The following is an 11002-nucleotide window of genomic DNA, read 5'->3' as shown; positions in this document are numbered from 1 at the left end:
GTTCCATCAATGAGAAAAAACCTTCTAGCTTGCTTGGAACCATGTATTTGAGGGTCCCTGTGTTACAATACCTTAGCCTATATTTCAACTAATTTTAAAAAGGGAGGGACTGGGGATGTAGCTTAGTGGTAGATCACTAGTATGTACAAGGCCCTAGGTTCAATCTCAGCATGCCCAAAACGGGAGCATGGCCATGTCACACAGCCAGCATGGGCACCCATGAGAATTATCTGCTCTGCACAGCTCAGTTCTCAGTCAGTACCGTTATAGTCCCTACTGTCAAATTTTATAAAATAGACATTTGTAAAAGTGCTCTCATTGTAATCAAGACCAACTACCAGGGGGGCTATTGATGAGCACCCTGTAACCATCAAACCTATCATGGGAACTGCAATTGGAGAAGACAGAGTCCATCTGCACTCCCTCCCACCTGTCCCAGGGGCATTTCTGATTTCATGAGGGCCTGATGGAACTTTCTGCTCCAGGTATAGGTGAGCAAGATGAGGTGGCCCTTCTGTCCTGCAAGTTTTGCTGATGAGTGTGACAGAGGACCAGTTTTTCTGGCTCCAGCCTGCATCCCTGAGACCCTGAAGCTGCAGTACCAGCTCTCAACTGCATAATTCCAGACTTACAAGAAAAAGAAAGAAGCCTCATTCTTATGCAAGTTATCATTACTCTAGACATTTCTGCTGTTCAGATATTCCCACCAACTATCATAGTGAGTTTCCTCATTAAAACTCAGCTGCCATGTGCTGCATGCTTACAGAGCACTAAACAACTGTGTTGTCTTCACACCAATCCATTATAAAAACAAAGCAAAACAGTGCCCAGGTCTCAAAGATGCTCCTGAGAGAGGGCCCTTCACCTATGCAAGCCTGTCACCTGCCTTAACAGTATAATGAAGATAACGAAGTGAAGTATAGTATAGTGAAGATAATGGTAACTTGTCCAGACTGATCAGGCCCAGCCTGCACACAGTTGCCTGTCATGTTTTTGTTATGGTCTGGTTTTTGAGACAGGTTGGCCCAGGCTGGCCTTGAACTCCTAGTCTCAAGCAATCCTCCCACCACCACCTTCTGAGCAGCTGAGACTATAGATGAGCACCATCCCACCCAGCTTGCCCTATTATTTTTTCCTAATACAATGCCTGAGTCAGACATAGTCTAAGCAGCTTATATAGGTGAAAGTGGTTAATTTGGGATGTACAAGTATTTTGGAAGAACTGCTCTCATGATTTGCCAAGAAACTGGTATAAGATTTGGGAGAAAGATAAAAATTGAAGGTGGAAGCCAGGTATGGTAGTATATAACCCAGCTACTTGAGAGGCTGAAGGCAGGAAGATTTTGAGTTTAAGGCCAATGTAGGCAACATAAGAAAACCTTATCTCAAAAAAAAAAAAAAAAAAAAAAAAACCCTGCCTCCACCCCAGGCTCCTAGGGCAGAGAAGCTCAGCTGGTCCCAGCCCCCTGAAGGAAGCTCCCCCACTGCCATCCCAAGCTCCTAGGGCAGAGAAGCTGAGCCAGTCCCAGAACCCAGAAGGAAGCTCCCCCACTGCCATCCCAAGCTCCTAGGGCAGAGAAGGTGAGCCATGTGGGTGCCAGAAGCACCCCCTCCCATGGAAATGAGAAGACATGTAAACAAGTCTCAAAAACAAACTTCTGGATCACCTACAGCAACCCCAAAGGGAAATGAGATGGAACAATCTGATACTCAACCACCTGGACTCTCTGAACTGGCAACAAAAGAGGATCTGGGAAAAATGAAATCAGAAATAATTACTCAGACAACAGCAAAGATTTTGCTCATGGTGCAAGACATGATTAATAAATCTAGAGAGGACACAGATAAAAAAATAGAGGATCTGAGGAACATGATGGAATCCCAACATAGGAAATAAATGGAATCCATAAAACAGATACAAACAGATTTCCAAGAGATTAAAAACTCCATCGAAAGTCTGCACAGCAGAATGAACCAATGTGAGGATACAGTTTCACATATAGAAGATAAGATTGCAATTAGTGACCAGTAGAAGAACAATTGCTTTAAAGTTGTAAAGGAACACAAGAAATCAATCCAGCAGCTGCTAGACAATGCAAAGAAGAATAACATAAGACTGATTGGAGTCAATGAAGAAAGAGGAGAGAGTGCAGATGACATAAAAAAACTGCTCACAGAAGCGATGGCAGAAAACTTCCCAAGCAGGGGAAAAGAACTTGACATACAGATAAGTGAGGCATATAGGACCCCAACTAGCCTTAATCAAAAAAAACTACACATAGGCATATAATAGTTAGGATTCCAGAAATACAACAGAAGAACAAAATTCCACAAGCAGTGAGAGAAAAGAAACAAATCACATACAAAGGAAAGCCCATCAGAATCACAGCAGACTTCTCAATGCAAACTCTCAAGGCAAGAAGAGCTTGGAGTGATGTATTTCAAGCCCTAAAGGAAAACAGCCTCCAACCCAGACTGATGTACCCTGCAAAACTATCTTTCAAAATTGATGGAGAAATAAGATACTTTCATGACAAAGAGCACCTTAGGAACTTCATGAATACCAAGCCAGCACTCCAAAAAATTTTAGACAATATCCTAGGAAAAGACAGTGAGGATCACAACTTCAGGAAGCCCAGCAGAATGAATTCATCAGCCATGACAAGAAATTAAAAGCAAAGGGAGAGAATCCAACAAAAAGAAAAAGTCATGACAAGGCTTTTAAAACTTTTAACTTTATCTCCTTAATGAGTGTATAATTCAGTCTTGTTATTGTACTGATTAGTATTTTTCTGATTCTAGAGTTGCACACCATTCCTTGTGCTATACTGGCTATTTATCTCATGTCTACATTTTAATTGGGTTGTCTATTAATGAGCTCTAAAAATTCTTTATATATTCTGCTCATAGGTTATATGTATTGTAAATATGGTCTGTTTAAGGACTACTGTTCATTTTAATGATGTCATTTAAAGTTCTAAATTTTGATGGAATCCCATTTATCAATTTTTTTCTTTTATACATCATGTTTTTTGTATCCTAGGTAGTTTTTGCCTACTCTGAGTTCATAAATATTTTCCCTTATAATTTCTTCTTAAAGTTTTATACTTTTAGGCTTTCTTATTTAGGTTCATAGATCCCTTCAAGTTATTTTCATGTATGGAAAAAAACAGTTGAGGTTAATTTTTTATATACAGATACCAGGTGTTCTAGTGCCATTTGCTGAAAACACTATCTCTTCCTCGCCTCTTGAATTGAGTTTATATTCTATGAAATGCTAATGTTAAATAATCTTTCAAAACTCAGTGGACCATATATGTGTGGTTCTATTTCTAGATTCTCTGTTTTATTCAAATGATCTATATGTCTTTCCTTACACCAACATTGCCTTGATTACTGTAGCTTTAGAAGAAGTCTTAAAATTAGGTACTAACCATCTTACAACACTGTTTTTGTTTTTGTTTTTGTTTTTAACTTTTCTAGGTCCTTTGTACTCCTACATAACTTTTAAATTTCAATATCCAATTCTTCATTTATAGCAAGTATACACAGACCTGAATTTTTATATATACCTTGTGTTTTCTAATACTGCTAAATTCAAGTACAAGTTCTAGGGGCTCCTAGAGATTTCTTAGTATTTTCTCTGTAGATAATCCTTTCATGTACATATAAAGATTTTGCTTCTGCCATGCCAATCCTATCCTAGTTGTGTCATTTTATTGCCAGATTATTTTGGTGGGGCCTAGGTTTCAAAGTTTAATGGACAGATAAAGAGTAAGCATAGCTGCCCTTGTTCCCCACCTTAAGGAGAAAGCATTGTATCTTCTCTATTCATATAAGGCATTCTCGCTGGAAGTATGGAGTACATGTCTTTAATCTGTTGAGAAGTTTCTGTTCTACTTCTAGTCTCCTGATAGCTTTTACCATGAACAGCTGCAGAATTTAGTCCAATACTCTTTCTCCAACTAGTGACAGGATATGGCTTTTGCCTTTCCTCTGTTAAAATGATGACTTTTGGGGGTGGATCTTCCAGTGCTGAACCAACACTGCCATCCCTATAACAAAACCACTTTCTACATCCTGCCAGATCTGACTTCCAATAGTTTGTTTTGTTAAACAAATTTCTACCTATGTTCATACTTTTTTCTTCTATTATCTTTATCCAGTTTTAGGATTAGCACAATGTTGAGTTCCTAAAATGAGGGGAGAAGTGTTCCTTCTTTTTTCTGCTTTAATTGTTTGATATAATTTATCAGTTAAAATGTATAGGAGCCTGCTGTTGTCATATAGGTAGGTTTTCAAGCTAGGAACATACTTTCTTTAATAGGGGCTATTCAAATTTTATATTTCCTCCAGAGTTAGTTTCATTAATTTGTCTTCCAAGGTACTTCTTAGAAGTTGTCAAATTTATTCCAAAAAATATTTTTGTAATATGCTTTCTATATCCTTTTAAATTCTGTAAAATCTGTGGTAATGCCTCCTAGATCTTAATATTGTAATTTAAAAAATGTATAACTGATATTGTGTAACAGGAAGAAAAGGTCTAAAAGACCAGGGGAATTGGGAGGGGTAGGGGAAGGGAAAAAAGGGAAAGGAAAAAATATGAAAAGAGGAAAGAAAATGGAAACAAGGTCTTTGCAAATAGGGAAGGGTGGAGGGGGTGAAGGGAGGGCAAGGGAAGGGGAAAAAAAATAAGAACCAAGATACTCATGTAAAGGTACGAGATCCCAATGATGAATGTGACTGTATTTTATACCGAAAACGTACCAATAAACTTAATGGGGAAAAAAAAATTTTTAAAAAGCTAAAGAGGGATATGTATGGAAACTAGTGGACTAAGGACAGAAAAAAAGAAGAGGCCACACAAGAGAAACATTGGGGCCAGAGCCCAGTAGGAAAGTGATTGCTTAACATGCACAAGGCCCTGGCTTAAACCCTTGCACCTTGGAAAAAAAGCAAAAGACAGGAGACCCTCACAAATTCAAGCCATTGAGCCCAGATTTTGTTCCAGGCTGCCAAACATTGTCTCAAAAAAATAAGTGGAGTGTGGTGGCATGTACCTGTAATCCCAGCATTCCAGGAGGCTGAGACAGAATGATTACAACTTTGAGCCCAGCCTGGGCAATTTAGTGACAAGCAAGACCATGTCTCAAAATGAAAAATAAAAAAGGGGCTGGGGATGTGACTCAGTGCAAAGCCCCTATGCTCAAGCCCCGGTACTGCAAAAAATAAATTTAAAAGACTGGGAATGTAGCTCAGTAGAACAGCACCTGAGTTTGATCCCCAGTACTATGCAAAAAAAAAGAAAGAAAAACACCACTAAAATGTCACTTCTGTACAAATGCAATGAAATTCCAATTAAAATTCTAGTTTCTTTGAACTCAGCAGACTAGTTTTAAAATTTATATGGAGGGTCCAAATGTAACTGAAAGAATCATAAGAAGAAAAACTATTCAGGTTCCTCTTTCAAAATTGGAAGATCTGAAACTGGATATAGTGGTGTGTACCTGTAATCCTATTAATCGGGAGGCTAAGGCAAGAAGGTCACTTGAGTCCAGATTTCAAGTCCGGCCCAGGCAATATAGGGAGCTCCTGTCTCTCAAAAAAAAAAAAAATTTGAGGGCTGGGGATTTAGCTTAGTGGTTCTGCCGCCTGCCTTGCAAGCGTAAGGTTCCGAGTTCAATCCCCGGTACCAAAAAAAAAAGAAAAGAAAAAATTTGAAAGATCTGGGTTCTCCACTTAGATTCTTATAGATATTTGATTGTGCAATAGTTACCTGGGCTTAGGATGAAAAGAACATAAATGATTATTAAACTCCATAGATTCTGTTCAGTTTTGTGAACACCCTGCCCTTAGGAAGACTTTAACAGGCAAGCAGAAAGATTAAGAGTGGGAGGTGTGAATCTAAGACATGTTTCTGGTAATGATGAAGTTCCAAGTATGGTCACGGTAATGTGTGGCTGAGAAGGGATGGAAGAAAGGGTGTCTGAGGATATAGTGACAGAACTAAAAGGTGCAGAAGGCACAAGAGTTGGGGACTTGGGCTTCCCTGAGGCCAACACTTGCTTACTAGCAAGGATTCCAAATGCTAGGTAGCACCTTTAAATGTTAGAAAGAAATAGAAAAGAATCCAACACTAGTGGAAAGGAAGAATAGCCTTTCCTAAGAACCCATTCTGGCTAAGCTCTTTGACATAGGTTATCTCCTTGAGCCTGTGAGTGAATAGGTTAACATATTGGTATCACAGTTATTGACATATCAGTAGCAATCCTCTGGGAGTAGACATTAATATTCCTTTGTTATGGATGAGCATGCTTAGGTTATGAAAACCAGTCATTGGCCTTGTATGTCAGATAAGACTTGAAGAAGTCAAATTCAAACTTGGGATTCCACAATCTACCAGTAACTACAAGTCAAGGTGTTAAATCTATCCCCTCAACTCCTCAGATCCAAATTTAATCACTGCCTCCCAAACACCAGCTGAGACAGATAAGGGGAAGAGATGCTAACTTAATCTGCCCGTTAACAGGGAGTCTTGATGTGAATGAAGTTTTTGATCCAGTGTTAGAAGCAAAGTGGCTGAAGAACATAATCTACCTAAGCAACCTACACGTGGGACTGCCAAGTAATTTAACCTGTCTCCATAATCTGCCTCTGGATTTCTAAAATGGGTGTAATTACAGCACCCTTGCTGGAAGATTGCATGTGCTTACGGCATCTAAAATCATTCAGTATATTACAGTAGTCATCATGAGGACGTCCCCGTGATGACTATTGTAACATACTGAGTGATTTTTCAAACAGTAAGAATAATACCATATGACTTATTTGGAAAAATATCAAAAAATAAGGACCAATGAATGGATAAGAGGTATGATGGAATGACGTGTAGTAAACATTTTAATGATAAAAGTTTAAATAAGTTTAATAACTGCCAAAAAGCTAATGGTGACATGTTCACTAAAACTCAATTTTTGTAAGTTTGCAAATTTTCATAATCCAGTGTTGGAAAAAAAATTGTATAGTGGTACACTTCAAGGGAAAGAGCTACTTGTGGCTTTTTGTATATGTTTAAGGCACAAAATAACAAAATGAGCGTTAGCTTCCCCAACTCCGCCCCGGTTTTTTCGTGGGTCTTTAGTAACGCTGCCGGAATGAATTACCGAGGACCCCCGCGACCCGCCAAGTCACGGAGAGCGAGGCCGGCCGCCGCCACCCCTGCGCGGGAAAAGGCGCGTGCGGGAGCAGCGTCAGCGAGTAGCGTCCGCGAGTGGAGGTCGAGACTTCTCTGGCCGGCGCCGGCCCCTACGCGCAGGGCGTAGTTTTGCTGGGGAGGAAGCGGGGTGGGAGAGGAGCGTCAAATTTCAAAAAAAAAACAAAAAAACAAAAACCCTCCTGAACCCCCTGCGCTCCTGGCGGGAGGGCGCGCTCGATGGGCGCCCTTTGGCTGCGGGACGAGAGGAGGATGCTGGGAAGGAGGTAAAATGGCCACCGGTGGCGGAACGGAGGAGGAGAAGATGCGGGGACGGCCGCAGCTCTTGCCTCCAGCGCGGCCCGGGGCTCCGGGCGAGGAGGCCGAGGGCACCCGCGAGAAGATGGGCTGGGCCCAGGTGGTGAAGAATCTGGCCGAAAAGAAGGGCGAGTTCCGCGACCCGCGGCCACCACGGCGGGAGGAAGAAAGCAGCAGCGTGAACGCGGGAAGCAGGCTCAGCGCCCCCGCAGGCCTGGCGGCGCCGGGCCTCGGCGACTTCCCGCCAGCCGGCCGCGGGGACCCGAAGGGCCGACGGAGAGAGCCAGCTGGCGAGGCGGCGGACTCCCGCAAGAAGAAGGGCGCCGCTGAGCCAAGCAGGAAGAAAAAGGCCGAGGCGGCGGCCATCGCGACTCCTGCCCGGGCCGGCGAGGCCGACGATGCGGGCGAGCAACCGCTCCCGGACGAGCAGGGGGCGGCAACGGTGGCCCCCACTGCCGGCCCGGGTAAGGGGCGCTTCCTCGTGCGCATCTGCTTCCAGGGCGACGAGGGCGCCTGCCCGACCCGGGACTTCGTGGTGGGAGCGCTCATCCTGGGCTCCATCGGCATGGACCCGAGCGACATCTACGCAGTCATCCAGATCCCCGGCAGCCGTGAGTTTGACGTGAGCTTCCGCTCAGCGGAGAAGCTGGCTCTATTCCTCCGCGTCTACGAGGAGAAGCGCGAGCAGGAAGACTGCTGGGAGAACTTTGTAGTGCTGGGGCGGAGCAAGTCCAGCTTGAAGACGCTCTTCATCCTCTTCCGGAACGAAACAGTGGACGTGGAGGACATCGTCACCTGGCTCAAGCGCCACTGCGACGTGCTGGCCGTGCCCGTGAAAGTGACCGATAGGTTTGGGATCTGGACGGGGGAATACAAGTGCGAGATCGAGCTGCGCCAGGGGGAGGGTGGGGTCAGGCACCTGCCGGGGGCCTTCTTTCTGGGGGCCGAGAGAGGCTACAGCTGGTACAAGGGGCAGCCCAAGACATGCTTTAAATGTGGTTCCCGGACCCACATGAGCGGCAGCTGCACGCAGGACAGGTGTTTCAGGTGCGGAGAAGAGGGGCACCTGAGCCCTTACTGCCGAAAGGGCATCGTGTGCAACCTCTGTGGCAAGCGAGGGCATGCCTTTGCTCAGTGTCCCAAAGCAGTTCACAATTCCATGGCAGCTCAGCTCTCTGGCGTGGCCGGGCACTGAACCCCCTGCCTGCCTGCCTTCCTGCCTGCCTGCCTGCCTGCCTGCCAGGGTGAACACACAGCCAGCTTACCCCTCTTAAGTGCCAAAACTTTTTTTAAAGTATTTTTTATTGTTTTTGAAGGAGATCTTTTAAAAAACCTACCAGAGATGTCTCTATGCCTTCTTGAACCGAGTTTACTCCATTTCAGCTTGTTCTGAATTGGTGATTCTCACCAGTAATGACTACCCAGAACTGTATCATGCAGATGCTACTCCTCCCTTTATAAAATTTTATTTTGATTTTTGTATTTGGGCTTTTTTTTCTTGTACTTTTTACTGCTCCTCTTCCCACACCCTGTCTTCTCCCTGGAATTTCATCCTCTGGGCTGTCTTGCTGCCTTGTTCATCTTTATCCCCAGCTCTGGGTATGGGACCTAAAACGGGGTAGGCTCTCTCCATCAGTGTTTGTTGGATTGAAAACATTGCTGCCTGTGGCTTCTGTCACAGTGTCTACCTTTTGCAGCTCTTTCCCATCCCCTTTTAATTTGCTGCTTCTAATCTGTGTGGTCTGAGAATTTGTGAAACCAGTGTTGTTAGAAGTGTATATAATCTGAATCAATAAGCTCTGAACGGTGGCCAAGGGCCTCTCTTACGGCATAAAAATGTCTGGACTTTGTGACAGCTCTCCCTGTGGCTTAGAGGCCATTTTCCAGAGAATCGTGGAATTGGAAATTTTTTCTTGCCAGAAAGGACCTGAGAGTTGGTTTAAGCCAATCTTGGTTTTCCTGAAGATGAAACAGACCCAGAGTGGTTACATGACTGGGTCAAAGTCGCACAGCTGTCTGGTGCCAGAGCTAGCCCATAGTAGAGTCCCCTGACCCCAAACCTGGTGCTCATCCCACTACCTCTCACACTTCACAACAATTTCCTCCACTCTTGAGGCCCCAGAAAGTCTTTACTCTCCACAGTGATGAACCCAGAGCAACTATGAGAAGTCATCTGGGGGATGGAGCAGAAAGAGGTTTGGCAGGGGCTCCTGAATACAGTACTTGGGAGAAGGGGAGGGACTAAGGAACAAACTCCCAGGTGCATTCATTGCTCCCTGGGTTACCCCACTTAAAGTAAATGTGCCAGGTCCTTTGGAGGCCTTCCCCTTCCCCATTCATTGCTATCAGTGAGAAATGGGGGTGCTCCTGAGTAAAGAAACCTACCAAAGGTTTACATTTGCACCTTAGCCTTGATAGCTAGGAACCCTAGAGAAGCAGCTAGCTGGAACTCATCTACAGCCTCTTGACTCTCAGGATAATGGTGGTTTTAACCCAGAATTCAGTTGTTAACTCTAAAATGTATTTGGGAATAGGCCAAGCAAGAGGACATGGGTCCACTAAGTATTATCAAGTAAAGTAGAAAACACAGTACACTGCTTTTCTTTTAGCTTTTGTCTTTCCTTTGCTATATGTTTTGCTATTTCCTTGTGGCTTAGAATGTAAATCAATTGTTAAAGGTTTTGTTCTGAATAAATATTTATCTTTTGTATTGCTAACACGATGTGCTATTTCCTTGCAGAGTGTCAGGTACAGTTGTACAGACCTTAGTTCAAGGTACACTATACACTGTTTACCCTGCAAACACATTTCCCACACCTGTAGGCTACATGTAACACTTACCTACCCTGTTGTGCCAGGCTCTCTAGCATTGTTACCTATGCATCCCAATCACATAGCAGACCGCTAAAAGTCAGGTTTCAGGCCTTAGCCCATCCCCAAGGAATCATACCCAGAGTGATGTATTTTATATTAGCATCCCAAGCATTTCAGATGGGCAGCAGGTTTTGATGCTTTTGTGAATGGTACAAGATAAGTGGGACGACTGTGTCCTCAGATTACAAACTAGTGGGAAAGAGGGTGGTAGAGGGTGTGCAAGGCAGTTTTAGAAAAATACCATCTTGGGAGTCGGGGCCTTGAAATTTCCCAGAGTGCTGGTTCATTCCTCCAAGCCAGCCCTGCAGATAGATGCTGGGCCTGTGAGCAGCCCCCAGACAATCCTTGGAAAGCTTTTGCAGCCCTGAGACGTTATGATGACCTGATCGTTAAGAATTAAAAGTTCCCAACGGTCTTGGTTCTCCGGCTCAGTGACTTGATATTTCGAGATCTAAACTGAGTTGGGGCCTGGTAGGACTTGGGTTCCTGCCTTTAGGAATCAGCTCAGCCCCTTTTCCTTCCAGTGTCCCAAGGCAACCAACCCCCCTTCCAGGGGGAGGGCTTCCTCCTTCCCGTCTTCCCTTCCCCCCTTCCTCCTCTGCCAGGGGCCTCCCTCCT

At 44.1% G+C, this 11002-nt stretch overlaps 1 protein-coding gene across 1 annotated transcript; it reads left to right on the top strand.

Moving 5' to 3' along the window:
- The first annotated feature begins 6888 nt into the window (after positions 1-6888).
- Positions 6889-10229, top strand: Zcchc3 (zinc finger CCHC-type containing 3). The gene has a single exon (XM_004840616.4). It carries the CDS (start codon positions 7485-7487, stop codon positions 8703-8705), a length of 1221 nt encoding a protein of 406 aa, XP_004840673.1. The 5' UTR covers positions 6889-7484; the 3' UTR covers positions 8706-10229.
- Positions 10230-11002: the final 773 nt, after the last annotated feature.

The sequence above is a fragment of the Heterocephalus glaber genome, unplaced genomic scaffold, assembly GCF_053883595.1.
Source record: "Heterocephalus glaber isolate CG9 unplaced genomic scaffold, H.glaber_assembly_v1.0 deba00001532, whole genome shotgun sequence".
NCBI classification, from domain to species: domain Eukaryota; kingdom Metazoa; phylum Chordata; class Mammalia; order Rodentia; family Bathyergidae; genus Heterocephalus; species Heterocephalus glaber.
Note: the sequence above shows the minus strand (reverse complement) of the source record. Positions and strands in the feature narration are given on the sequence as shown.